Here is a 27978-nt window from a genome sequence, read left to right as displayed (position 1 = left end):
AACCTATTTGGCTTATTGTATGGTTCATTTACTTTTTCTTCCTAGCTTTGAGATATAAGGAAGTAATTTTAAGAGTTCAGTTATAATTATTAAGAAGGAAATATCTGGGCTGGCTCAGTGGTAGAGTGCTTGCCTTGCATGCATGAGGCCCTGGGTTTGATTCCTCAGCACCACATATGCAGAAAAAGCTGGAAGTGCCGCTGTGGCTCAAGTGGTGGAGCATTATCCTTGAGCTGAAGAGCTGAGAATCAGTGCCCAGGCCCAGAGTTCAGGCCCCACAACCACCAAAAAAAAAAAAAAAAAAGAAAGAAAGAAAGAAAATATCTGGCCCAGGTATGGTGGTGCTTGCCTGTAATTCCAGTATTCTGAGGCCAGTCTGAATTACATAATGAGACCCTGTCTCAAAGGTATATAAATAAATAGAAATCTAAAAACAATGTAGATTTCATTTATTAATAATATTTTTAATTTTAATTTATTTTTGTGTGGGTACTAGGACTTGAACTCATGGCCTCCTGCTTTTGCTTGGCTGTTTTGCTCAAGGCTGACATGCTAACACTTAAGCCAGGAAAGTCTCTTCTCTACTTTTGTGATTAATTGGAAATGAGTCTTTCAGATTTGTCTGCCCTGGCTGGCCTTGAACTGTAATCCTTAGCTCTCTTGAGTGAGTACAGGCATGAGCCACATTCACCCACCATATAGATTGTATTTAGATGTAGGATATGTAGGTAGCTCCCCTCCAAATAATTTCATACTTTAGTTGGCTTTAATTCTATTAGAATTTTAAATAATAGTATTTTAGGGCACAGAAGAAATTCTTGTGATTTTTTTTTAAATTAATTTTCATCATTTCACTAGTTGAAAGGCTCTGTTACAAATTGCTTTTATTCTCCAGCCTTTATACCATCATACTGTCTAAGATGTTCATTTTGCTTTGAACTGAATTGTTCTTACCAAAAGCATATGCAATTTGTTGGCCTTATGAAGGAGTAGAAAACATCCATCATAATTAGTGGAATTTTCATTAGATGAAATCCCAGCCCATACAAGATCCCTGTCCTTAAGATGAAAGAAGCTAATGGTATGGACTGGTTGTGTCCAGAAAACCCTCATGAAGTAGCAGAAGTATCAGATTTCTCAGACATTGATTGTATTTGTATTATTACAACAAGCTACTAACCCAAGCTGTCAATTTAGCAGTACTGCTGAACAAATTCTTCTATAGATTAGTTTTAGGTTTGGTATATTTTCTGTTTCCAGTTATTTGAAGACTATTCCTGGTTATCATGATGTATAATTTAAAAGAAATTCTTTTTTTTTTTTTTTTTTGGGTCCGGTCATGGGGCCTGAACTCTGGGCCTGGGCGCTGTCCCTCAGCTCTTCAGCTCAAGGCTAGCGCTCTACCACTTGAGCTACAGCACCACTTCCGGCTTTTTTCTTTTTGCTTATGTGGTGCTGAGGAATCGAACCCAGGGCCTCATGCATGCAAGGCAAGTGCTCTACCACTGAGCCACCTTCCCAGCCCTAAAAGAAATTCTTGAAGTGGAGAGAATTTAAGTTCATTCTTTTTGTTTCCTTTTCAAGATTATGCCAATTCTGGAGATACTTTGTTTAATATGTAAATCAAATTAAAACATTAAATTTGTTTATGGTTGTTTTATAAAAGTGTCATCTCTACTTGCATATGTTATAATTTGTTATCAACTTCTTTTTAATGATAGACGAATCCTTAGTTCTGTGGAAAAGAGCAGACAGAAATATAAGCCAGCTTCTCTCACAGTGGAGTTTGTTCCTTTCTTTTATCGTAAGTAACATACTAATTCATTTTACTTTGATTTTCATTTTATTTTTATTATTCTTTTTTCCTTACTCTTGATTTTGACTTTAATTCAGCTTTGTGAATTTATAAGATAAAGGTTGTTTAAGAATATGTCACTGGAGTAGTTGATTCATGTTTGGCTCTCATTATGTCTGGTTATGATTGATTTACTTGTATTTTTCTGAGCAAAAAATTTTTTGGGTGAATTAATGATGGTTGTATATTTTAGAACTTCAGAATGTTTATAAAAATCTTGTCTAGGGGTATAGATCTGTGGTAGAGCATGCATAAGTCTGTGGATTTGATCTTTAGTCTCTTTACCTCCCACCCTATCCCCCCCCCAAATAAAACCTGAGAAACCAAATCAAACAGCAGTTATAAAAACCAGAGACATTGCCACTATGCATGTGATCATTCTGTATTTTCAAGAATACAAAAAACTTCTCAGAATAAAAAGAAACACTGTATGTATGTTTCTTGTATCTATTGCCTATTCAAATATATCAGATCTTAACATTTTGCCATGTTTACTTTTATTTTCTCATGATATAAAAGAAGATATAGTTCTTTTCTTCTTCCTTTCTTTCCTTCTTTCCTTCCTTCCTTCTTTCCTTCCTTCCTTCCTCTCTCTCCTTCCTTCCTTCCTTCTTTCCTTCCTTCCTACCCTCTTTCCTTCCTTCCTTCCTTTCTTCCTTTCTTTGTTGGCCATGGGGCCTGAACTCTGGGCCTGTGCACTGTCCATCAGAAATTCATCTCAAGACTAGTGCTCTACTGCTTGAGCAACAGCGCCACTTAGGGCTTTTTCTGCTTATGTGGTGCTGAGGAATTGAACCCAGGACCTCATGCATGCAAGGCAAGCACTCTACAACTGAGCCACCTTCCCAACCCTCATTTCTTTTCTTAATGAAGAGGATTACAGTGCCCACCATAGATCATTACTAATCATATTCCCATGTCTATAATAAACTGTTCTTGGAACTAGTGTCACTTAGAAGGTATGGAACTAATGCCAGTAGAAAATATAAAGTTTTTCTGTATGATAAGTTTGTTTGTTTGTTTTTTGCTATCCACAGGAGCTGTTCTTTGGTTTGTTAAGTACAACACTAGACTTGTGAGCATGGGAGATATCAAATTACATTGATAGGATAGGCATAGAATATACATTTTCATTTCAAAAGAAGTTAATAGGAAGAAAGGTGACAGGTTTCAGACAAGTCTAAAATCTGGCAAGACAACAAATTCCATTAGACTTTATAATTGATTATAATCTACTTTCTTTTAATATTCTGCCTTCTAGTCCCCTTTTTGTTAGTGATATCCCTTTCAGCTCAGAAGGGCATTCTCCCCCATTCTTTCTCTGAAAACCCTATCCATGTGGCTGCCAGTACAGTCCCATCCCCAGACACTGTGGGTCATCATGACTCAAGGAAATCTGAGAATTAGCCTCAACCTTTGAGACTGGGGAGGAGAAAACTGCCTTTCAGCCTTGTGGGTGTGTGATGGGCGTGGCCTTCTTGATTTCTGAATAGTCTTCAGAATTATTCTGTTATTCTATCTTTATAAAAAATAATATTTAAAGTCAGGTCTTGGTGGCTCATGCCTATAATCCTAGCTACTCAGTAGGCTGAGATCTGAGGATTGGGCTTCAAAGCCAGTCTAGGCAAGGAAAGTCTGGGAGACTCTTATCTCCAATAAACCACTTAGAAAACTGGAAGTGGCACTGTGGCTCAAGTGGTAGAGTGCTAGCCTTGAGCTGAAGAGCTGAGGGACAGCACCTAGATCCAGAGTTGAAGCACCATGACCGACAAAAGAATTTAAAAAAATATTTATTCACAGTTGAGTTTGGTGTGATCCTATGGAATACAAGAAGTCTAGCAGTTTATGTGCTTCATTCTTTTCCACTTTTTCTGTCCTCTTTTATATATTTTTTCTGGTTTTATAAGCCAGTCTTTGTTCCTGGCCCCTACTGAGATAGCTAAATAAGTTCAATAATTATACTTGTAATGATTCATCAGATGGTTTTTCAGTCAGTCCTTAGTGTTTTCTTCAGAACAAGCTTTCTAAATTTTTGCAATTTGGGTATGGTGAGAAATTTAAAATGTCTTCAAATTCTGATTCTTTTTTGCTTAATTTCTTCCTCAGTTTATTTTTCTCCTTACACATTTTTTCTATAGTCAGAAGAGATTAGGTTGCTTAGAAATGGTCTTAACCAACTATCCATTTCATCCCTTGTAAGTTTTACTTTTCATAAACTACTAGGAAAGGTTTAGCAGAAGTCCTTGCCAATTTCTAACAAGGATAGCATTTCCTCCAGTTTTTAGTAATTTCTACTTGTTACTAATTTCTACTTGAGATCTTATCAGAATTTCCCTGAGACCCTTACATGTAGATATTACTTAAAAATTCCTCGTCTCTACACATTACCCAATTCCAAAGCCATTTCTACAATTTTAGGTATTCATTATCTCTACTTCATACCAAAATCTGTTTCAATCTGCTCAGGCTGACATAACAAAATACCATATTTTGATGGCTTAATGTTAGTCTAATTAGGTAACGTTAGCACCATCTTCTTTCTCTCTCTTTTTTGTGAAAGTATATTTAAAATTACTATTATGATTTCCCTAATATTCTCCAGCAAAGCTGCCAGGTGCTAAAGTTTAATTTGTAGTTTTAATTTAATTGTGGGGCCAATTTCTGTGTGAATAGAAGGCTATTCAGATATCTTTCTTCTGTTTTTGTAATTTGTGTCTTTCAAAGAATTTATGGTTTTCACTTACGTTGTTAACTTTATGGACATAAAGTTTTTTTATATATGTTTATTATCTTTTCAAAGTCTGTGAGCTTTGGATTGATGTCCTATCTTTCATTCCTGAAAAAAATGCTCTCTCCTTTTTTTTCTTAATCAGTATAATTTGACCCATGTCCCCAATCCTAAGGAATTGTAAAGAATAGGTATTTTTTGTTTTTTTTTGTTTATTTATTTATTTATTTTTATTTTATTATTTATTTATTTATTTATTTAATTTATTTATTTTTTGGTCCGGTCGTGGGGCCTGAACTCTGGGCCTGGGCGCTGTCCCTCAGCTCTTCAGCTCAAGGCTAGCGCTCTACCACTTGAGCCACAGCGCCACTTCCGGCTTTTTTCTTATGTGGTGCTGAGAAATCGAACCCAGGGCCTCATGCATGCAAGGCAAGCGCGCTACTACTGAGCCACCTTTCCAGCCCCTGTTTTTTATTTTTTAAGTAAAGCAATTGTTTTAGCTTTATTTCACAGACTTGGATATGCTTTTTAAATTTTTCATTTGGTTTAGATTATTTCCCAGTTTTTTATCTTGTTGTATCTTTTCTTTTGTTGTATGCCTGTCCTTGGGCTTGAACTCATTCCTGAGCACTGTCCCTGAGTTTTTTTGCTCAAGGCTTGTGCATACCACTTGAGCCACATTTCTACTTCCAGCTTTTTTGGTGTTTGATTGGCAATAAGAATCTTAGGGATTTTACTGCTTGGGCTGGTTTTGAACACAGATCCTCATAGTAGAATTATTATTAAAATAAAGAGGAGAAAGCATTACAATTGTCAGTAGGGTTTTGGTTAAAGAGATGTACATCATTATAGTGATACTTGCTTTCTGGCCATAAAAATGAATAAGGCAAATGTATCTGTTAAGATTAATAATATCCGGAATTAAATATAAAAAGGTATGATTCAGTACATTCAGCTCTTTATAGTATAGTTGCCCTCCATATCTATAAATGCCATATCTTCAGGTTCAAGTAACTGGTTTGAAAATATGCAGGAAAAAATTGTATCTTTACTGAATATGTACAAAGTTTTCGCATCATCTTCTAAATAATATGCTAACTACTTAAATAGCATTTATATTGCATTGAGTAATCATGAGATGGGGGGATGTACTTAGACTATGTTTAAATTTTGTGCCATTTTATATAAGGAACTTGAACATGTATGTGTTTTAATATACAAGGGTGAGGGTTTTGGAAGCAATCACCCGCATATACTGAGAAAAGATGGAAGGTATAACCATTTTTTTTTAAGGTAGATTAGTATGGTAAATTATTGAAGAAGTTAGAAATGGACTTTCTATTAAGTTGGACCAAGATATCTTTTTCTAGCTGGGCACAGGTGGCTCACGCCTGTAATCCTAACTACTCATGAGGCTGAAATCTAAGGATCACGGTTACAAGCCAGCCTGGGCAGAAATGTCCTTGAGACTCTTATCTCCAATAAACCACTCAGAAAACCGGAAGTGGCACTGTGGCTCAAGTGGTAGAACTCTAGCCTTAAACTGAAGAGCTGAGGGACAGAGTTCAAGCCCTACAACCAACCCTCCTCCCCCGCAAAAAAAATATCTTTTTCTATGCAGTATTTATTGTATGAGATCATGAATAAAATTCCTAAAATGGTTCTAATTTATGACTTCTTTTCCTTTTCAATGACAAAATGTTTATAAGTTTTGCCTTTTGATGCATCTTTTGCTTTATTACAAATGATTCTGCGTGTTTCAGTTTGACATATTCAATGGATGACTCATGTTGTAGAAAAGAAATCTTATTTATTTATTTGTATATTATATTCACAGAATGTTTTCAGGAAAGTGAACATCTCAAGGAAAGTCTTAAATGTTGCTTACTACATCTCTTTGGAGCCATTGTAGCCGGTGGGCAGGTGAGGACAGTGTTGAAAGTTAATATACAACTTATAGTTAACAGTACAAAAAGCTTTCTATGGATGATGTAGTGAATTCTTTTTCTTTTTATAACATTATGAATCATATAAATATTTTTGAGTTTATATATTATTTAAAGTAAAATTTCTTCCAGAAAAATCTTGTAGACAACTAAGTAATAATACTGACAATAAAATTACTGGATACATACCCTAGATTTATTGAGTTTTGGTATTATAAATTCATAGTTGTGTCATTTTTCAGCTACTAGATTTTACTGTAGGGTATAGAGGAACTTAGTTCTAAGAATTGACTTGATGAAATCAAATACTAGCAGTTTGATTTCCAAAGGCATGTTAATTTAGCCCACTTTTCTGCTTACTTATAATTACTAAATACATTTATGCAACTTTTTTCATTGTTGTTGGTTGTAGGGCTTGACCTGGAGCCTGGGTGCTGTCCCTGAGCTCTTTTACTTAAGACTAGTGCTCTACCACTTTGAGTCACAGTTCCAGTTCTGGTTTTCTGGTGGTTAATTAGAGATAAGAGTCTCTTGGACTTCCCTTTTTGGGCTAGCTTTGAACTGAGATCCTCAGATCTAAGCCTCCTGAGTAGCTAGGATTATAGGCATGAGCCACCAGCACCTGGCAACAACTTTTAATGTATGTTTTTTAACAAACATAACTAGTTTTTCTTTATTATTTATGAAAAAGAATTTGTAGTAATTTTTCTAACTTGTGTTTCTGGTAAACTTTGAGTATGACTATTAGTTGGCAACTGGATTATAATTTAGAAAGAACATTCTACCTTTGGCAGTTTGATATAGTCCCTTTGATAGATTCATGGTCTGTGTTTAGCCCTATATATGTTATGTATATGGATATATATGTATATGCATGTCTATAAGTATGTCGGAAGTTTAACTTCTACATATGAGTGAAAGCATATGATATTTTGTTTTTGTTTTTAATTTTAATTTAATAAATTTGATTTAACTAAATTTGTACAGTTTTATTATAAGACATTTATTAAGGAAATATATATGTCACTGGGCTGTTATAGACTTATTTCAAAGGGATATAAGTTGGATTAGCTCGATCATAAAATTTTGAAATAAGCATTTTGTTTGCCATCTTATTCATTTCTGATTCTAAAAATGGAGAAGTGACTAGCTGTGTGCTTGGGCAATATTTAGATTATGTTTGGCTTAGACAGAAAAACTGGATTCATTCATGTGAACTGATCTTGTCATCCTTAACACTAAGGCAGAGGAGGCAGAGAGTATTCATCATTGGGAGATACTTAAAAAAATTTTTTTTTATTGTAAAGATACTGTGTAGAGTGGTTACAGTTATGATACTTTATTTTTTGAGGTTGGCTTGTCTTGCTCAATGTAATATTCTCCAGTTGCATCTATCTTCCTGAAAATGATATGATTTCACTTTTCTTTATGGGTATGTAGTATTCCATAGTGTTTGCTTACATACATATTTACTGCAACTTCTTTATTAATTTGTTACTGCATACCTAAGTTGATTCCACTATTTGGCTATTGTGAACAGAGCTACAATAAACATATATATTCAGATACCTTTAGTATATATGCCCGTTAGTAGTAAGATGGATCATAAGGAAGGTCTAGTTTTAGTCTTTTGAGGATCCTCCATACTGATTTCCATAGTAGTTGTACTCCTTTACATTCCCACTGACAACATTTGTTGTTTTCTTAATGGCTATAACCCTGACTGGGATGAGTTAGATTCTTAGGTTTTATTTTGCATTTCCTTTATGACTAAGGGTGTTGAACATTTCTTCATGTATCTGTTAACCATTTATATTTCTTCTTGTGGGAACTGTCCAGTTTGCTTGCCTACTTATTAATTGGATAACTTGTTCTCTTGCTGTTTATTTTTTTAAGTCATCTTATATTCTGCATATTAGTCTTTTATCTGCTTAATAGCTGGCAAAGATTTTCTCCATTCTGTGTGTTGTCTCTTGATTCTCATGATTTCTTTCTGTATATGCAGAAACTCTTTAATGTAATATAATCCCATTTGTCAGTTCTTACTCCCATTGTTTGGGCAACTGGAATCCTAAGCTTATAATTTCCAGAGTTTTTCCTATGTTCTCTAATAGATTTAAAGTTTCAGATCTTACTTTGTGCTCTTTGTAGTAATGGAATTGATTTTAGTACCAGGTCAATATAGCAGTCCAATTTCAGTCTACAGGTGAATACCCGGTTTTGCCATGACCATTTGTTGAAGAAGCTGTTTTCTTTTTTCCCCCTCTATTGTATGTTCTCGGATATTTGTCAAAAATTAGTTGGCTTGGGGCTGGGAAGGTGGCTCAGTGGTAGAGCGCTTACCTTGCATGCTCGAGGCTCTGGGTTCGATTCCTCAGCCCCACATAAGCAAAAAGAAAAAAGCCGGAAGTGGCGCTGTGGCTCAAGTGGTAGAGTGCTAGCCTTGAGCTGAAGAGCTGAGGGACAGTGCCCAGGCCCAGAGTTCAGGCCCCACGACCGGACCAAAAAAAAAAAAAAAAAAAAAAAATTAGTTGGCTGTAGATATGTGGTTTTGTTCCTATATTTCCATTGGCTTTGGGGGTTTGTTTTTGTAACAGTACCAATGTTTTTGTTACTCTGTAGTATGATTTGAAGTGTCATACCTCCAGTGTTCCTTTTTTTTTTTTTAAACTCAGAATTGCCTTTGTCATTTAAGGATTTTTTATGCATTCACACGAATTTTTGGATTGATTTTTATAATTCTGTGAAGAATGATACTGAGATTTTGATGATATTGAGTTGAATTTGCTTTTCTCTTATGACAGTGTGACCATTTTCTTTTCTTTTTTTCTTTTTTTTCTTTTTTTTTTTGGGTCCGGTCGTGGGGCCTGAACTCTGGGCCTGGGCGCTATCCCTCAGCTCTTCAGCTCAAGGCTAGTGCTCTACCACTTGAGCCATAGCGCCACTTCCGGCTTTTTTCTTTTTGCTTATGTGGTGCTGAGGAATCGAACCCAGGGCCTCATGCATGCAAGGCAAGCGCTCTACCACTGAGCCACCTTCCCAGCCCAGTGTGACCATTTTCATGATATTATTTTTTGCTAATCTGTAGGCATGGGATGTCTTTCCATCTTTTAATGTCTTTACTTTCTTTCCTCAAGGTTTTGTGTTTTCCCTATTGCTATCATTTCTTCATTATCATCATGAATAAGAATTAATATATGTGAATGAAAATGGAGATAGTATCGCTATGAACTAATCATGAACTAATCATGATTCTCCATCTTGTCTATCTTGGATCCCAGTCTCCCTTCTTCCCTACCCCCTCTGTTTTTTGGGGGGTTGTAGAGCTTAAACTCAGTGCCTGGGGGCTGTCCATGAGCCTCTTTCTGCTCAAGACTAGTGCTCTATCATTTGAGCCACAGCACTACTTTCCATTTTTGAGTAGCTAATTAGAGATAAGAATCTCATGGGTACTTTTCTTCCCGAGCTGAGTTTGAACTGCAGTCCTCAGATCTCAGCCTCCTGAGTAGCTAGTATTACAGATGTGAGCCACTGGCACCTGGCCTTCTTCCTTTTGGAATATAGAGAAAGGTTATTGTTAGTATCTAGTAACAAAACCCCAGAAGACTTGTGTACTGAAAAGTTAGTTTGAAAATCAAATAGATAATGAAACTCAATTTTTTTTTTATATACTGAAGAGACTCAAAATTTTTGTAATCAGACTCTGATTATAGTTAGATTTGTCTCAAGTCACAAGTTTGCTTCTTGAGTATGGAATCGATATAAGGGAATTTAGATAATTGAATATATAAACATATACAAATGATTTTGTCACAAAGTCTAGAAAGATTGATGTTTAACAGTACTCTCTTTTACCAAGGATAGAATATTGTTTCTGGGCTTACCATTGGCTTATTTGTTCTAAAGCTCTAGGAATACATACATGAAAACCTATCTTAAGAGTTAGGGTTTTAGGCTGACCTAGGTTTGAGTCCCATGTCTATCTCAAACTAGTTGTTTTGATATCAGATAAACTATTTACATGTATTTCAGTTTATTTATAATGTGTAAACAGCAATATTTATAGTAGTTATAAGGACTGAACTGCATGTAGTAAAACATAATATGCTTGCTACACTTGTAAACACTAAATTAGTCATAATTGTGTGATAAGTTAGTCATAATCGTATCAATTAGAGTTGCATAAGTAGTAGGAATGAATAAAGTTATCCCAGCTTAAGTTAGCTTTTCTCTCTCAATAAAAAACAAAGTTATGGTGTTGAAGGTTTAATTCAGTACAATGTACCCTGAGCAAGTATCATGCCTGAGGTTCAATCTCTAGCACCAACTAAAAAAAATAATCCCCACATAGCCAAATCCATAGTTAATATGTTAGATCTAGAATCTACAGGGACTTAGATTTCTTCTACATGTTGTTCTGTTATCTTTACTTTTATCTCTTATGCTATGTAGCTTCTAGAATTCTAGTCTTTTATGTTGATGTCTGGCCTTTATGTTGGAGGGAATCATGAAGGAGACAAATGGCATGCATCAACTCTCATAAAGGGTACTGAAAGCTGCCACTCACTGTCTTTTTGTGTAATTTGTCAAGCTCAGATACAGGACTGCAAAAAGACAAATTGGTTTAGATAAGAAATTTGAGCTGGGTGCTGGTGGCTTATGCCTGTAATCCTAGCTCTTCAGGAGGCTGAGATCTGAGGATTGCGGTTCCAAGCCAGCCCCAGCAGGAATGTCCCTGAGACCCTTATCTCCAAAAAAAAAAAAAAAAAATAGTAGGAAACCAGAAGTGGCGCTATGGCTCAAGCGGTAGAATGTTCGCCTTGAGATGAAGAGCGCCCAAGCCCAGAGTTCAAGCCCCACAACTGACCAAAAAAAAAAAAAGATAAAACTTATTTCCTTGACTTTCTTAACAACTGAAGTAGGAAATGTGATCCTTAATCATTTGTAAGTAACCCCAGGAAGGGAATTCTATTAATAAGGAAAGCCAGACAGATTGTTGGGTGGGCCACCAGCAGTTATTTCCATGTTAGTACTTGTTGTTAATATTTATTTACTGATAGTAACAAATCATAATGATCTAAGGGTTATTACAGTTGATTTTGTATAACTATATTTAGTTTCATTATGTTTCCATTTTATAATGTAAAACAGTTCATATTGCTTGTGTTGGTTAGGGCACCTTGATATGATATATCTACTGATAATATATGAAATTTTAGAAACATGTTTGTGGAATATTAGCCAAACTAGTTATTTAGGGTTTGTTTTTTGTTTTTTTTGTTTTTTGTTTTTTGTTTTTGTTTTTGTTTTCCAGTCCTGGGGCTTGAACTCAGGGCCTGACCTCTATTCCTGAGCTTCTTTTTGCTCAGTGCCACTTTTGGCTTTTTCTCTTTATGTGGTGCTGAGCAATCGAACCCAGGGCTTTGTGCATGCTCAGCAAATACTCTACCGCCAAGCCACATTCCCAGCCCCCAAGCCAGTTATTTTACATACCTAAATTAGTTGGCATGGATTTCTTGTGACAAACAGAAAACCTAAGAGATTCTTAAATAGACTGAAGTTGTTTTAAGTTTTTGGTTAAGAAATGCAAATGTAGGCAGTCCTGAGCTGGTACAGCAAGCAGATCAGCATAGTGATTAAGGACTATAATCTTTGATATTTCCATTCTGTTCTCTGTAGACTGCTAATTTAATTCTTGGGCTTATTCCAGTCATTGTATCTGCTTTCTAGGCTGGAACAAGGTAAAAGAGTCAAAGACAAAGTGTCCTTCCTTTTTTATGTGTGAGATCATATGCTCTTTTATCATGTGTTCTCAAGCAAAACTATGTTACATGGTTATTCTTCTGCAAGGGAGGTGAACAGTGAGGTTTTAATTAGTAGTGAGAAAGGGGAAGATTAGAAGCAGTGACTGTCAAAGTATGTTAAATTCTTTTATATGTTAATTCATTACATGAGAAAGTGGGCCTGGGATGGTGGCTTATAAACTTGTAGTCCTAGGCACTGAGGAGGTAGAGATGGAAAGATCATGGTTTACGGTCAACTGAGGAAACAAAAATTTTTGAAATTGTATCTTAACCAATGACTATGTGTAGTGGCACAAATTTGTCATTCTAATGACAAAAAGGAAGCATAAATAGGAGGGTTGCAGTGCATAGTAGCCTGAGCATAAATGAAGCAGTATCTCAAAGTAACCTATGCAACAAAGGACTGATGGAGGGAGCTGGTAGGGTACCTGATTATCTGAGGCTGTCAGTACTCCCTCCCTGAGCAAGAGAAAGTTGCCCGTGGACTTACTTACAAATTCTCTATTATTGCAAACATACAAAACTTCATTTTGATTTGGTTTTATTTTTATTATTCTTACTGTTTCAGAAAAATGCTTTGCAAGCAATTTCTCCAGCCACCATGGAAGTTCTTATGCGAATTTTGGCAGATTGTGATTCTTGGGAGGATAGAGATCCTGAAGAAGTGGGGAGGAAGGTAGAACTAACTCTGACGTGCCTTACAGAAGTAGTACATATCCTTCTCACTAGCAGCTCTGACCAGCGTCAAGTGGAAACCAGTACTATTTTGGAGAACTATTTTAAGTTCCTCAATTCAGATCATTCTGCTTTACCTAATAAAAAGAGATCCAGACAGTGGGAAAGCCGGTTTATAGCTCTACAGATCAAAATGCTGAGTAAGTATCTAGTAAAAAGAATTTTCTCTGAGTCTATTTATTTATTTATTTATTTATTTGGTCAGTTGTGGGGCCTGAACTCCAGGCCTGAATGCTGTCTCTGAGCTCTTTTTGCTCAAGGCTAGCACGCTGTCACTTTGAGCTACAGCTTTACTTTCAGTGTTTTGGAGGTTAATTAGAGATACAAATGTCACAGACTTTCTTGCCCAGGCTGGCAAGATTGAGATCCTTAGATCTCAATCTCCTGAATAACTAGAATTACAGGTATGAGCCACTGAGGCTGGTAGTTGACGTGTGTGTGTGTGTGTGTGTGTGTGTGTGTGTGTTTATTTGATCATGGGGCTTGAACTCAGGGTGTGTGTGTGTGTGTGTGTGTGTGTGTGTGTGTGTGTGTGTGTTTATTTGATCATGGGGCTTGAACTCAGGGCCTGAGTGCTGTCCTTGAGTTCTTATGCGCAAGGCTAGCATTCTAGCACTTTGAGCCACAGTGCCACTTCTGGTTTTCTAGTGGATAATTGGAAATAAGAGTCTCAAGGACTTTCCTGCCTGGGCTGGCTTTGAGCCACCATCCTCCTATCTCAGCCTCCTGTAGCTAGGATTACAGGTGTGAGCCACCAGCGCCTGGCCTGAGTCTATTTTTTAATTTTATATTTCTTTCTTTTGAATACCAAGTTCTTGTATTAACATTGTTAATTGTTTAATTCATGACTACTCATAGATTTTAACTTCCAAATAATTAACATAGAATTGATTTGAAAGTATAATTTGCTTGGCGCGCTGGTGGTACACTCATGTAATCTTAGCTACTCAGAAGGCTGACATCTGAATATTGGAGTTCAAAGCCAGTCTGGGTGGAAAGTTCATGCATGAACTTTTTTCTTTTTTGTTTTTGTCATTTGTGCTTGAACTCAGGGCCTGGGCACTGTCCCTGAGCCTCTTTATGCTCAAGGCTAATACCACTTCTGGTTTTTGAGTGGTTAGTGAGGTATCACGGAGGACTTTTGTTCCCTGGCTGGCTTTAAATCACAATCCTCAGATCTCATCCTAAGTTGCAAGGATTACAGACATAAGCCACTACCCCTGGTTATCCATGAACTTTTTACCTCCAATTAACTAACAAAGGCTGGAAGCAGAGCTGTGACTCAAGTGGTAAAGCACTAGCCTTAAGCAAAAAATCTCAAGGATGGTGTTCAGGCCCTGAATTCAAGCCCCAGAACATGCACAAAAAAAGGAGAAGAAAGAAAAGAGATAGGAAAGAAGGAAAGAAGGAAGGAAGGGTAATCCACTGAAAATATCAGTAACAAAAATACATCTATGACCTTGAAATTTTACGGTAACTAAATTATCAGGAAGTGCCCTTTCATGGTCTTTTACTTAAGCTAAAAAATTGGTATTTCTGTGTATAACATTTCTATTCTGTAGAGGTTCCTTCAGTATTTCTCCTTCTAGAAGGCTTGTGTTTTGTTTTTCCTCAGCACTTCTCTTTTTGTGAGTTACTGTCTTTTTTTTGTTCCTTTTCTTTGTATTGGTATGCTCTCTCTCTCTCTCTCCTTCTGTCTATGTTTATCTCTGTCTCCCTTTCCCTTTCTCTCCCTCTTTCTCTCTTTCTTTGTACACACACACACACACACACACACACACACACATACACACACACACACACACACACACACACACACACACACACACACACACACACACACACACACACACACACACACACACACACACACACACACACACACACACACACACACACACACACACACACACACACACACACACACACACACACACACACACACACACACACACACACCGTCTCTGCTTTTCAAGAAACCTCAGCAGTATATGATTTTTTTTGTTGGAAGTACCACATTAGATTACTAACAAGCTGTTTTTTTAAAATAATATTTGTATTTATTTATTACACAAGTAAAATATTGTCATTGCAGTGAAACTAGGAAATTCAGGTAAATAAAAAGAACATTTCAAAAAAGAAAAGTTCTTAGCTAACATGTATACCTATAAATTTAGAAATAATTGGGCATCAAAATCTTGTCAAATAATCCATTTGCTGCTATAGGAGAATGAAAATAGTCTCATATAGTTTTTTTACCTTTTGTTACATTATAGCATGCCATATTTTATAATAAATTGAAAGTTTATAAATAAGTTTGAATCTGTATTTCATGGACTTGTTTTTTTGTTTAGAAACTAAAACATAGACATATTGCCTATGCCAGATGTCCTTTTATTTCTGAGTATGAACAATGTACTAGTAGTAAATGAGAGCAAAATGATATAATCATTTTCAAGGCCTGTATGTTAATTTTATAATGTATAAATGAAACAAACATCACTAGTTACTGTGGACACAACAGTTGGTTATACCTGAGTGTTACGATAGAAGAGTAACTTAATAAATCTCTGGGAACTACATGTTAGTCTATGAAATATTTAAACATTTAAAATATTAAACATACATAATTTTTTTTGCCAGTCCTGGGGCTTGAACTCAGGGCCTGGGTACTATCCCTGAGCTTCTTTTGCTCAAGGCTAGTACTCTACCACTTGAGCCACAGCACCATTTCCAGCTTTTTTCTGCTTATGTGGTACTGAGGAATTGAACCCAGGGCTTCATGAATGCTAGGCAAGCACTCTACCACGAAACCACCTTCCCAGCCTTAAACATACATAATTTGAGCATTTTATATTACAAAGTATGAAAATGTTCCCATTTGTATCACCTAATAATTACAATGTGGTTTTCTGTTCCTGATCTATATTACTTCCTAAATAATTTATATCTGTTCTATCAAATAAAAAACAAATTTAAATGGATTATTTTGTTTTTATTTTTCTAGATACCATCACAGCCATGTTAGATTGCACAGATAGACCTGTTCTTCAGGCCATTTTTCTTAACAGTAATTGCTTTGAACATCTCATACGACTGCTACAGAACTGCAAGGTATTGTCCTATTATTATCTGTATTGTCTGAATGAAATTTGAGCATATTTATTACTAAACTCTTGTTGTTTTTTTACCTTATTATGTAATCAATTTTTATCTTAGTTGGAACTAGATTTGTCTCATTTATAATTGCCTAAATAATTTACAGTAATAAAATTAAAATCTAATTTGTTTCTTTGATGAATATTTCAGTTTGTGGAATATTTTATTTTTCATTTCCTGCAGGAATATAATTGAGATACTTTAAAGTCTTAGTTGCTTCTAATTTCTTGCCCAGGTTTTGTGTAAAGGCTACTACTAAGGCAGTATATAGTTTTTTCCCTGTGTTTTTTTTTTTTTTTTTTTTTAGTCGGTTGTTGGGCTTGAACTCTGGGTCTGGGCGCTGTCCCTCAGCTCTTCAACTCAAGGCAAGTGCTCTACCACTTGAGCTACAGTGCCACTTCCGGTTTTCTGGTGGTTTATTGGAGATAGGAGTCTCATGGTCTTTCCTGCCCAGGCTGGCTTTGAACCTTGATTCTCATCTCAGCCTTCTGAGTAGCTAGGATTACAGACATGAGCCACCAGCGCCCGGCTTTCCCTGTGTTTCTTGAAGTATTCTCTTCTACCAACTTGGAAACATGACAACCTAGCCTATACATGTGCATGTCAGTGAATGTAGGGAATGTTATGTAAAGCATATTGTTTACTCTAGTGGATTATTCCAAATCTATTATTTATCTTGAATTGTACATCATTAGCTGAATGATTTTTTTTTGTATAGAAACGGCTTTTTAGTCAAGTAAACAGATTTGTTTAACAAGTATTTATTATATATCTTCTACATGCCAGACACTGTTCTCAGGCTATTGACATTAAAACCAAAACAAAGCAAAAGAACAAAACAAATGAAACCAAAAATGTCTAGAACAGGTTATGGTAAATGACAAAGAAATACTGAGTAGAGGGCTCAATGTACACAGCAAGGAAGAAATTCTGTTTTATTACAGGTTGATTAAGAAAAACAATGTAATACCCTATCCAGAAAATTACTAAAGCAGAAAGGACTAGAGGTGTGTTCAAGGGGTAGAGTGCCTAGCTAGTGTGGGGCTCATAGCTCAAACTCTATTACCTTAAAAAAAAAAAAAAAAAAAAGACTTGCACTAATGTGGAAAAAGAGAAACTGTTTTTAAAAAATTACTGGAAAATTTAGAATGGCTTTAATTATGAATGACTTTTATGATCAAATTATAGATCATGTCTGCATTAAGTTACTAGAGGGTATTTGATTATTATAGGCTTGGCTTTATTTACTTACTTGTCTGTTGGTTTATTTAGTCAATAAATGTTGGGAATAAGACCAATGTTGTATATGCTAGGCAAGCTCCAAACCAGAATATTTTTTTAAAAAAATTATGTTATATTAAAAACATCTGCAGAAACTCTACATAAATCCAGGTGTTTTTATTTCGAAGCTAATTTCCAAATAGGTAGAAGTATAAAATAGAAAACCCCAAGGTATTTTCTGAAAATTTTAAATAAAAAGTACCCTATTTAAGTTTGAGAATGCATCTCAATAGTAAAACACTTTCCTAGCACTTTCTCTCCCCATCACTGTCCCACTCCAAAAAATCTGACTCTTTGGCTAGATTTTGTACATTTCCTATTAATATTCTTAGCTATTTTTTTATTCTCATACATGACCTTTATTTTGGTGGTTGTTGGTAGTGGGGCTTGAACTCTGGGTCTGGACACTGTCCTTGAGCTCTATAGCTCAAGGCAAGTGCTCTAGCACTTGAGCCACAACTCAAGGCAAGTGCTCTAGCACTTGAGCCACAGTACTATTTCCAGTTTTCTGGAATCTCACGGACTTTCCTACCCGAGCTAGCTCTGGTTATTTTTCAAGTAGTGTCTTGTTTTTCTGATGCCACCTAGCCTCCCATATATCTGGGACTACAGGTACAAATGACATCCCCAGCTTATTGATTGAGATGTGGCATTGGGTCTCACTTTTTGCCCAGACTGGCCTTGAGCCACAATCCTGTCTGTCTCCTCTTCGTAATATTACAGGTAGGAGCTATTGTATCTAGCCTTTATCAAGTTCATTATTATTGAGTTAGAAAGTCTTTTGTTATGCATTATTAAAATGTTGTGTAAGTCTTTGATACATATAGTTATGTACTTTTTTCTTTTTTCTTGAATTGATTGCAAGCTGACTCATGTCCCAAAAATCTTGCAGCCTGTTATCTACTTTTATAACAAGTTAAGGTATTTTATTTTCATGTCCTATGATTTTAGTGCATAGACAAATCTGTGATAATGTATTAAGTTTACTTAACAATTCCCTATTGGGATATACTTAGTTTTTTGGTATCACGTTAACTCTTTCAAGTTCTATAAGTAGAATTCTATTCTTAGTAGAATATAAACTTGTTTTTAAAATTAGGGGGCACAGGATAAAATAAAGTAACAGCTAACTGCCAATGTGTATACGTAAAACATAGTTAAAGTTCTTGATACATACTGCCAGTGTGTTTTTTTCAAACTAATTTATTCTTTTAACAGCACTGTATTAAAATACATGACTTATATCTCTGTGAATTATGTCATCTATCCATGTATTCATGATATTATCAGAACTTAGAGAGCTTCCTGTCAGGCTTTGTAAATGAAATTCATGAAGCTTGCTTCTTTGTATTTGTATTGTTTCAGATAATTCTTTCATGGGACTTCCTAGTGTAAAAAAGAAAATCACTGGGGGTTGATTCTGGAAGACTCTTCCAAATAAGGATTGTAGTATCAGCTCTTTGACTTTCTTTGCATTGTTAGGAGTATTTGTGTCACTGCATTGGTTATCTTGTAGTAATATAACAAAAAGTAACATACATAGTAAAGGAAATATTGATGATGTAAATATTAATGAGTTTTCTCAAAGACATCAGACCTTCTAAGTTCCACTGTATAGTCAACATGTGTTTACCCCCTTTTAAATATGATTTATGATTAAAAATCCTACTATGATGAAAAAAGCATAACAAATTTTTATAAAATATTTTGATTGTGGCCAGATGCTAGTGACTTACTCCTGTAATCCTAGCTACTTAGGAAGCTGAGATCTGAGGATCACAATTCAAAGCCAGCCTGAGCAGGAAAGTTTGTGAGACCCTTACCTCTAACCACCAGAAAACTGAATGTGCAGCTGTGGCTCAAAGTGGTAGAGTGCTAGCCTTGAACAAGAAGAGCTCAGGTATAGCACCTATGCCCTGTGTCCAAGCCCTACAACCCACAAAAAATAAAATAATTTTTAATTGTTGTAAAACAGTGTGTCTTTATTAATTTTAAAGCTGCAGGCCATGACATCTAGCTTGTTGGTTAAGACAGAAGCAGAAAGAAGTCTTGTTAATTTTTTGCCTAGATTTTCCTTAAATCACAGGCCTTATGTTCTCTGTCTCCTAAGTAGCTGGGATATATGTCTATGCTATCATACCCAGCACTAATAGTAGATATGTGGACTGTCATGAACTAGAATGTCATTATGGGGCCAAAATATATTTTCTCTTTCTATTATATTATAGGCCAAAGGTTTTCTTCATTTTTAGCTAGAAATTTGTGGAAAATCATCAAAGCTTTCTAAAAATTATCTGATGTTACTTACTATATTTTTTTAAACAAGTGCTAGAAAAGAAACCCATTTTAGAGAAGGCCCTGCTCTGTTGGCAGGCAATTTTTCTGTTAAAACATTCAGACCCTTTAGAACTATTGACTTTAAGTGTTGTATGCAATTCATGAATCAGACAGAAAACCTTAACTGGTATGCAGGTATTTTCTACAGTGTATTTTTGCATAAGATCACTGGCCAATAAAGTATGCAATCATTTCCTAAGGATTTGTGTAAAATTTTCTGAGTAAAATGTGTTATACTGTAATATATATTACTTAAAATATGATAGCATGAAATTATACATTTAACTTTTATGGTAGTTTTATGAATGTTAAACATAACAATATTATATTGCCAGGATATGATTTGTATCAACTCAGAATCATTTTTAAAAAACTGTGCAAATATATGAGTTAAAAGAGAAAAAAGCCTTTCTTTAATAGTGTCATGAAAAGAGATTCAAAACCATCACATTGAATTTAGGATGCTATTAAAATAAGATGGCTAGGGGCTGGGAAGGTGGCTCAGGGGTAGAGCGCTTGCCTTGCATGCCTGAGGCCCTGGGTTCGATTCCTCAGCACCACATAAGCAAAAAGAAAAAAGCCGGAAGTGGCGCTGTGGCTCAAGTGGTAGAGCGCTAGCCTTGAGCTGAAGAGCTGAGGGACAGCTCCCAGGCCCAGAGTTCAGGCCCCATGACCGGACCCCCCCAAAAAAATAAAATAAAATAAGATGGCTAGATTGCTGGATTGTTTATTAGAGAGACTGCTTTATTTTCTTTCAGTACTGAGAACAAACCCAGGGCCTTGCACATTCTAGACAAGTGCTTTACCACTGAGTGTGTCCTAATCAAAAGGCTACTCATTTATTTTCTTCAGCAGCATCCAAGCATCTCTATTCTATTGCATCTCAATAATATGGAATTATTATTAATAATAATAATAATTTTTGAGACAGGATTTTCTTATTGTAGAGCAGGCTGGTCTCAAGCTCCTGATCCTCCTGCCTCAGACTCCCAAGTGCTGGGATTATAAGCCTGAGTCGTCATCCCTTCCTGAAATTCTGTTTCTTTAAATCTTTGCTAATAATAGAAGCATTCATATATAAATCTCTGGTATATGCCAGGTCCCATGTGACTAGACTAGCACAGATTATGTCATATAATCTACATAGCTATTTAATGAGAATTATTCTTCTCCAGCTTGGAGGAATTAGTTTTCTTTTAAATCAGCCAGGTAAGGAGCAACAAAACTACATTCAAACTCAGGTCTCTGATTCTAATTGTTGCATTAAGCTTTTCATGTGTTATAAATAAAAACTTATTTCTATCCCTTTTACTCCCATTTGAATTTCCTTTTTATTTCAGTAATGAGGATTGATTCAGGGTCTTGCACTTAACAAAATGCTCTGCCATTTGAGCTACACACCCAATCCTTTTGCTTTAGTTGTTTCCCATCACCCCCACTACTTTTACCCTGGCTGACTTCCAAATGTGATCTTCCTATTTTTGCTTCCTTAATAGCTAAGATGAAGGTGTGACTGTCAAACCTGGCTTATATTTAGGATAAAGTCTTACCAAGCTTTTGCCTAAACTGGCCTTGGATTTCAATCCTCTTACCTCTACTTCCTGAGTAGCTGGGATTACAGGCATATACCACTATGCCGGGCTCTGAATGATCTTTTTCTTTATCAAAACATGTTGCAAAGGCCAAATCATTGGAATGTTGAGTTTTGCATACTGAAACTAAAATTCTCGATTTTTGTTATTTTTACTTAAAAGAGGACAGAATTAAACCCTTAGCAGTTTTGGAGAATATTATTAGACAATATTTTCACAAGATGTGTAGTCAGATAAATCTGAGAAATGCTACATAGAGATGCAGCATTTATCAAGCTACACTTTATTCCATTCGAGACTCTGAGAAGTATTTCTGGGGGAAAAAAAAAACAACCTTTTTAGTTAATTTAGTAGCATTTCACAAACTTACTTTTGTTTACAATAGTATCTTTATCTGAATAATATCTTTTCCTTTTCTGCGAGGCATTTTCAGCTGTTTCTATAAGAAGTTAGGATTATTAACCAAATCTTAATCAATGCTGTTTTACTAACTTTAGGTGAACTGTAAAAAGAAAAGTATGTCTATAATTATTAATCATATAGTATATAAACTCATAGTAGTTTGTTATCCAACGTGCAAATAATCAACAATCTCTGGAAGTGATATATTTCACAAGAAAATTCTTGGCTTTCAAAAGACATGGGAATCCACTTAGGCTCCATTCTGCTTATAGGTAACAATTTAATGTAATGTCTCCATTATTCTTGTCTCTGTTTTTAACAGCTACTTTTAAATGCTAACAATAAGGTGGCAGACAAGAACGAGAAAGATCTTGCCAACAAATTACTGACAGAAATGAATGAGGACCAGGTATACAAAGCCTGCATCTTGTTTCAATTGAACTCCAAAATCAGTCATTGGGAATAACTATTCCTGTGCTTTTCTTCTCATTTCTTAACATATATAAACATTATCTAATCTTACTATTCATGAACTACTTTTCACAGTTAAAATTAACATAAAATTACTTTCATTTAAAGGTTAAAAACTCAATGGGTGAAATGAACAATCAATACTCTATCTGAATGTATGTTCTTTTCAATTTGAGAAGATACAAAGTACAGGAATGGGGCCCCAGAATCAACAATACTGATCACCTGGTGATGACATCATAGTTTGGGGGCTGCCTTTTCTAAGCACTGTGGTGTACTGGGATCTTATTTGTGAATATGTATGGTCATTTTTAATACCTTGATTTTCTGCTTCTTATTGACAAGTGATTATAATTCAATGGACAACCTGATTCTTGGAGGAAGGGATGAAGATGCTAAATTTATTGAATATTAAATTATGGATATAATAAGACAAAATATATCATTTATGATGCTTCTCACAGTATATTAGGTCAATTTCTTTCTTTTATTTTTTTTGGGTCCGGTTGTGGGGCCTGAACTCTGGGTCTGGGTGTTGTCCCTCAGCTCTTCAGCTCAAGGCTAGTAGTGCTACTACTTGAGCCACAGAGCCATTTGCGGCTTTTTTCTTTTTGCTTATGTGGTGCTGAGGAATCGAACCCAGGGCCTCATGCATGCAAGGCCAGGGCTCTACCACTGAGCCACCTTCCCAGCCCTAGGTCAATTTCTTTCTTTAAAAAAATACCTATAAAAGTTACCCATTTTTCTTCCCAAAGTGTTTCTGAGACTTATATGCCTTTTATTAACATTATTTTAATGTCCAGGTTTAAGGCTTATAGAATAGTTGTAAAAAGAGGCTGTAATATGATTTATTATCTTCTGTTCTAGATGTAAAATATATATACAGAGTAATGTTTTAGATTTCTCTATAAGTTTTTAGTTTCAAGACCTACTTGCATGAGTTACTAAAATACTTGCAAAAATCGTATGGAAATTCACATTACAATTCCAAATGCCAGATATAATCAATATAAGTCGTTTGGGCTTTTTCTTAGACAATATTGAAAACAGATTTTATTTGTATGAAATTTTATATCATAATGTTTTAAAATACTATGTTTATTACATATGTAATATTTATTATACATAATATTTAATAAGCAGTACAAAACACTAGTATTTTAGACTAAGTAACACCAGAATTCTGGATAAATGATAAAGTTTTTTAACAGCAGAGTATCTATTTTCCTTTCTACTCAAATTTGTTCTGCTGTGAGACAGAGAAAGAAATCCTACTGGAGGAATGACTGGCTTCACCTGGTAATACTGTTTTTCCTAAAGCAGCTTTTTCCACTATTTGTTTTATAACTTTTTTTTAAACTTTTTTTTGAACTGGGGTTTTAACTTGACCTTGTACTTAATGGCCAGGCATTCTACAACTAGGCTCTGTTTTTGTTTGTTTGTTTTATATTATTTTGTAATTTGCTAGTCCTCTTTATGCTTTAATAGTTTACTAAATGTAATTGTCATGTTCTATTTTTACTATTGTTGATGTTGGTTTGTAGATTATGCTGTGTATGTACTGCCCTGAAACTTAACACATTTTGTTCATGGTCTTCAACAATAATAGATATATGGAGCCAGATTTTAATTATTCAGTTGAATTTATGTCATTAAAGTACACCTTCTTCCAAAATACTACAACATATATAGATAATTCATTTCCTTTATCTGCCTCAAAATTTGCATCCTGTGTAAAAATAGCTATACCTTACTATATGTAAGGATGACTATTAATTATTAATTGTACATAGCATTTCAGTTTTTTGTTTTTTGTTTTTTTTGTCAGTCGTGGAGCTTGAACTCTGGGCCTGGGTGCTGTCCCTGAGCTCTTCAGCTCAAGATGAGGGCTCTACCACTTGAGCCACTGCCACTTCCAGTTTTCTAGTGGTTAATTGGAGCCTTATGGATGTTCCTGGGCTGGCTTTGAGCCATGATCCTCAGATCCCAGCCTCCTGAGTACCTAGGATTATAGGCGTGAGCCTCCAGCACCTGGCCTCATTTCAGTTTTAATACAGAGTTTGTAATCTATGTGAGCAAGATTATTTTAGCTATCTCATTGCACATGCTGGTAGAGTTTAAGTCTAGAAATTTCAAGTATATCAAAGAAGGGAAAATAAAGCATTATGGAATTTCTAATTCTAGACCTCTTCCTTCCTCTTGAGATTGTCCATTAGTTTATAAAAGCATGTGTTGAGCTTGCTTTTTCTTTCTTAGAACATTTAATGTAATGAGTGAACGTTGCCTTATCCTTCTTGACATGAGTTGTCTTTTGTTAAATACGTAAATTTTCTTACAGATTATAGTGTTTTACAAATCTGTTTTATACAAGAGGAATGTAAAGCATGTGAAATAATTATTTTTTTCAGGTTTTCAGAACAAAGGTTTTCTAAGTGAAAAGCATATTTAACACATTGGTTAATATCTTGCTTTTTTTCTTCTTTTTCATCTGGTAGGTGTTTCAGGGCCAGTTGGATTGCTTGGCAGTATCAACCATTCAGGCTCTGACAGCAGTAATGAACAAATCTCCAGCTGCTAAGGTAAAATATCCCCAAGCTTTAAAATGCCTTCATTATACCAGTTTTCACTAATAAATTCCAAAATGATGTGAAAGAATATGACACATATGGCTTAATAGCTGATGTCAACTAATTCACAAACTATCTCTTCTTAGTATAAGAGAATACTTCAGATGAAAGAATACAGTTGATTAAAATCTCCAGCCAATGACTTGGCCCAGAAGCATAAATCCCAATATAGAGAAACACAAAATATATAAAACAAGGTTATATGACCCCAACAAATGTACTATGATGGACTCAATGATAGCTAAATGAATGAAATCTCAAAGAAATGATAAGAATAATCAAAATTATTGGGACTGGGAAGGTGGCTTAGTGGTAAAGTGCTTGCCTTGTATGCATGAGGCCCTGTGTTTGATTCCTCAGCACTACATAAGCAAAAAAAGCCGGAAGTGGCGCTGTGGCTCAAGTGGTAGAGTTCTAGCCTTGAGCTGAAGAGCTGAGGGAGAGCACCCAGGCCCATAGTTCAGGCCCCACAACCGACTGTCCCTCTTCCCCAAAAAAGAATAATCAAAATTGAAGATGGTATAATGCATCAATGAATTAAAGAGAATGCAAATAAATAGCTAAATAAAATAAGGAAGAAACATAGAATATAAAGGAGGAATCAATAAAGATTTAAAAATACTAAAAAAATCGAATTGATATTCTGAAAGTGGAAAATTCAAGAAGTCAAGTAAAAATTCATTTGAAAGCCTGATGAATAGCGTCAATCAGGTAGAAGATAGAATATCAGGTCTTGAACACAAAGTAGGCAAATTAGAATATTGAGATAGTTGTAAAGGAAAAGAAAAAGTATAGACAGAACACCCAAGACTTTGGAGGCACAACAAAATGACCAAACCTATGCTTCATTGAAGTAGAAGAAGAGAAGAGATATAAGCTAAAGTCATAGAGAAAAATATTCAATAAATTAATAGCATCATATTATCCATATCTTGGGGAAGAAGTTGTCATCTAGGTAGAGGAAGATTTTAGAACACCAGAAAAGACCAGAAAGGAACCTCTTCATATTAATTATTATAATTAAAATATTAAGTATATACAACAAAAAAAGAATATTTAAAGTTATGAAAGAAAAATGACAAGTCACCTATAAAAGCAAACCTAGTAAAACAATATAAGAATTCTCAATAGTCTTAAAGCCAGGAGGACAGGGAATAATGCATTTAAAGTCCTGCAAGAAAAAAAACTGTCAACTTACATAATTGTAACTAGTAAATCTGTCATTCACAATTGAAGGAAAAATAAAAATCATTCAAAGAAACAAAGCCTAAATACTTCATAATCACTAAGAAAATGCTTACAGGAATTTGTACATACAAAAAGAGGAAAATAACCAGAATGATGAAAATACTGAAAGGAATAAACCTTATCAGTTAACTAGACAAGTATATGAGGATTAGAAAGTATCAACATTACATTTAGTGATTGCTAAATAAGTTTTAATAATAACTGATTCTCAGTGGTCTCATTTCTCTAAACATAAGGCATAAACTAGCAAATTAGTTTAAGATTCAAGATCCAACCACTTATTTCCTATAACAAACATAATTCACTGCAAAGAAAAATAGCCTTAGGTAAAAGAATGGGAAAAGATGCTAATCAAATGAGTCCCAAAGCAAACAGGACTAGTGTTCCTCATAAATGACAAAGTCGACCCCAAACCCAAAATAAAGGTCTCTTTGTACTGATAAAAGGAAAAATCCATCAGGGATCTAGAATAACTGTAAATATGTACACAGAGAATGTCAGTAAATGCAAGTTCATAAAACAAATTATACTGGACATGAAAGCACAGATCAATCCCAATACAAAAATTGTAGATTGAGGCCATTCAAACCCCCCCCCCCCAACTGAACTTCAAATTAAACAACATGAGTAAAATGGACATAATAGAGAGCTACAGATATTCCACTGAACAGCCTCAGAATACATATTCTCAGGAGCCCATCCATGGTTCTTTCTCTTAAATAGATCACATTTTAAGATACATAGGAAGTCCAAAGACAAGAAAATTTATGCTACTTCCTATATTTGACCACATAGATTAAAGTCAACGCTAAGAGAAACTGTAGAAAATATACAAACATGTGGAATCTGAACAATTCACTTTTTAATGATCAGCTAAAGTTAATGAAGATATGGAAAAATGAAATAATTACTAGACCGAGACAAAAATCAAAACCTGATGTATCAGGACTGTTTGGACATAGCATAGGCAGTGCTGGAATAAAGTTTGTGCTATATAGGTGCTAAATAAAGTTATATCTGGATTACAGATGTCAGTGGCTCACACCTGTTCTCCTAATACTCAGGAGGCTGATCTGAGGATCACGGTTCAGAAGATCTCAGTTCAAAGCCCGCCAAGGCAGGAAAGTCCATGAGGCTCTTATCTCCAATTAAACACCAAAAAGCTGGAATGGGAGCTGTGGCTCAAGTGACAGAATGCTAGTCTTGAGCACAAAATCTTGAGGACGGTGCTCAGGCCCTAAATTTAAGCCCAGGGTCTGTATGTGTGTGTGTGTACACACACACAAATTAGAGCTGAAGTAAATAACCTAATCTTGCACCTCAAACTCTTAGTAAAATAAGTACCCACCAAACCCATGAGCAGTAGACATAAGTAATGATCATAAGTAAAGATCATAAAGAAATGGAATGAGACTCGTTGCATCAGTGCTGCTGCCACCGGCAGTACCACCATTGCTATGCGATATATATTTCAATAGACTTTAATATTTAGAATTTGAAACATTTCTAGATGCACATGAAATACTAATGTTAAACTCAGAGAATATAAACAACTTAGACTTATTATAACTATCAGTGTAATTTTAGTAGTAATAAGGGCTGGGAAGGTGACTTAGTGGTAGAGCGCTTGTCTTGCATGCGTGAGGCCCTGGGTTCGATTCCTCAGCACCACGTAAGCAAAAAGAAAAAAGCTGGAATGGTGCTGTGGCTCAAGTGGTACAGCACTAGCCTTGAGCTGAAAAGCTGAGGGACAGCGCCCAGGCCCAGAGTTCAGGCCCCATGACCAGACCCCC

The 27978-nt window shown here is 35.4% G+C and overlaps 1 protein-coding gene across 9 annotated transcripts in view; it reads left to right on the top strand.

Annotated features, from left to right (window-relative positions):
- The window catches only part of Nbeal1 (neurobeachin like 1), a 179231-nt gene that overhangs the window by 42543 nt on the left and 108710 nt on the right, over window positions 1–27978 (top strand). For 6 of the 9 annotated variants that reach the window (XM_070019152.1, XM_070019144.1, XM_070019125.1 and 3 more), the window contains 6 exons: window positions 1722–1804; window positions 6421–6506; window positions 12902–13208; window positions 16076–16182; window positions 22162–22248; window positions 24806–24889. In XM_070019152.1, coding sequence (XP_069875253.1) covers window positions 1722–1804; window positions 6421–6506; window positions 12902–13208; window positions 16076–16182; window positions 22162–22248; window positions 24806–24889 — 754 coding nt within the window. The remainder of the gene's footprint in view (window positions 1–1721; window positions 1805–6420; window positions 6507–12901; window positions 13209–16075; window positions 16183–22161; window positions 22249–24805; window positions 24890–27978) is intronic. The other 3 variants (XM_070019171.1, XM_070019162.1, XM_070019180.1) reach the window with 2 other exon arrangements.

The sequence above is a fragment of the Dipodomys merriami genome, unplaced genomic scaffold, assembly GCF_024711535.1.
Source record: "Dipodomys merriami isolate MVZ:Mamm:240054 unplaced genomic scaffold, mDipMer1.0.p SCAF_1, whole genome shotgun sequence".
Taxonomy (NCBI): Eukaryota; Metazoa; Chordata; class Mammalia; order Rodentia; family Heteromyidae; genus Dipodomys; species Dipodomys merriami.
The sequence above is the reverse complement of the archived record's forward strand: the minus strand, read 5'-3'. Positions and strand labels throughout refer to the sequence as shown.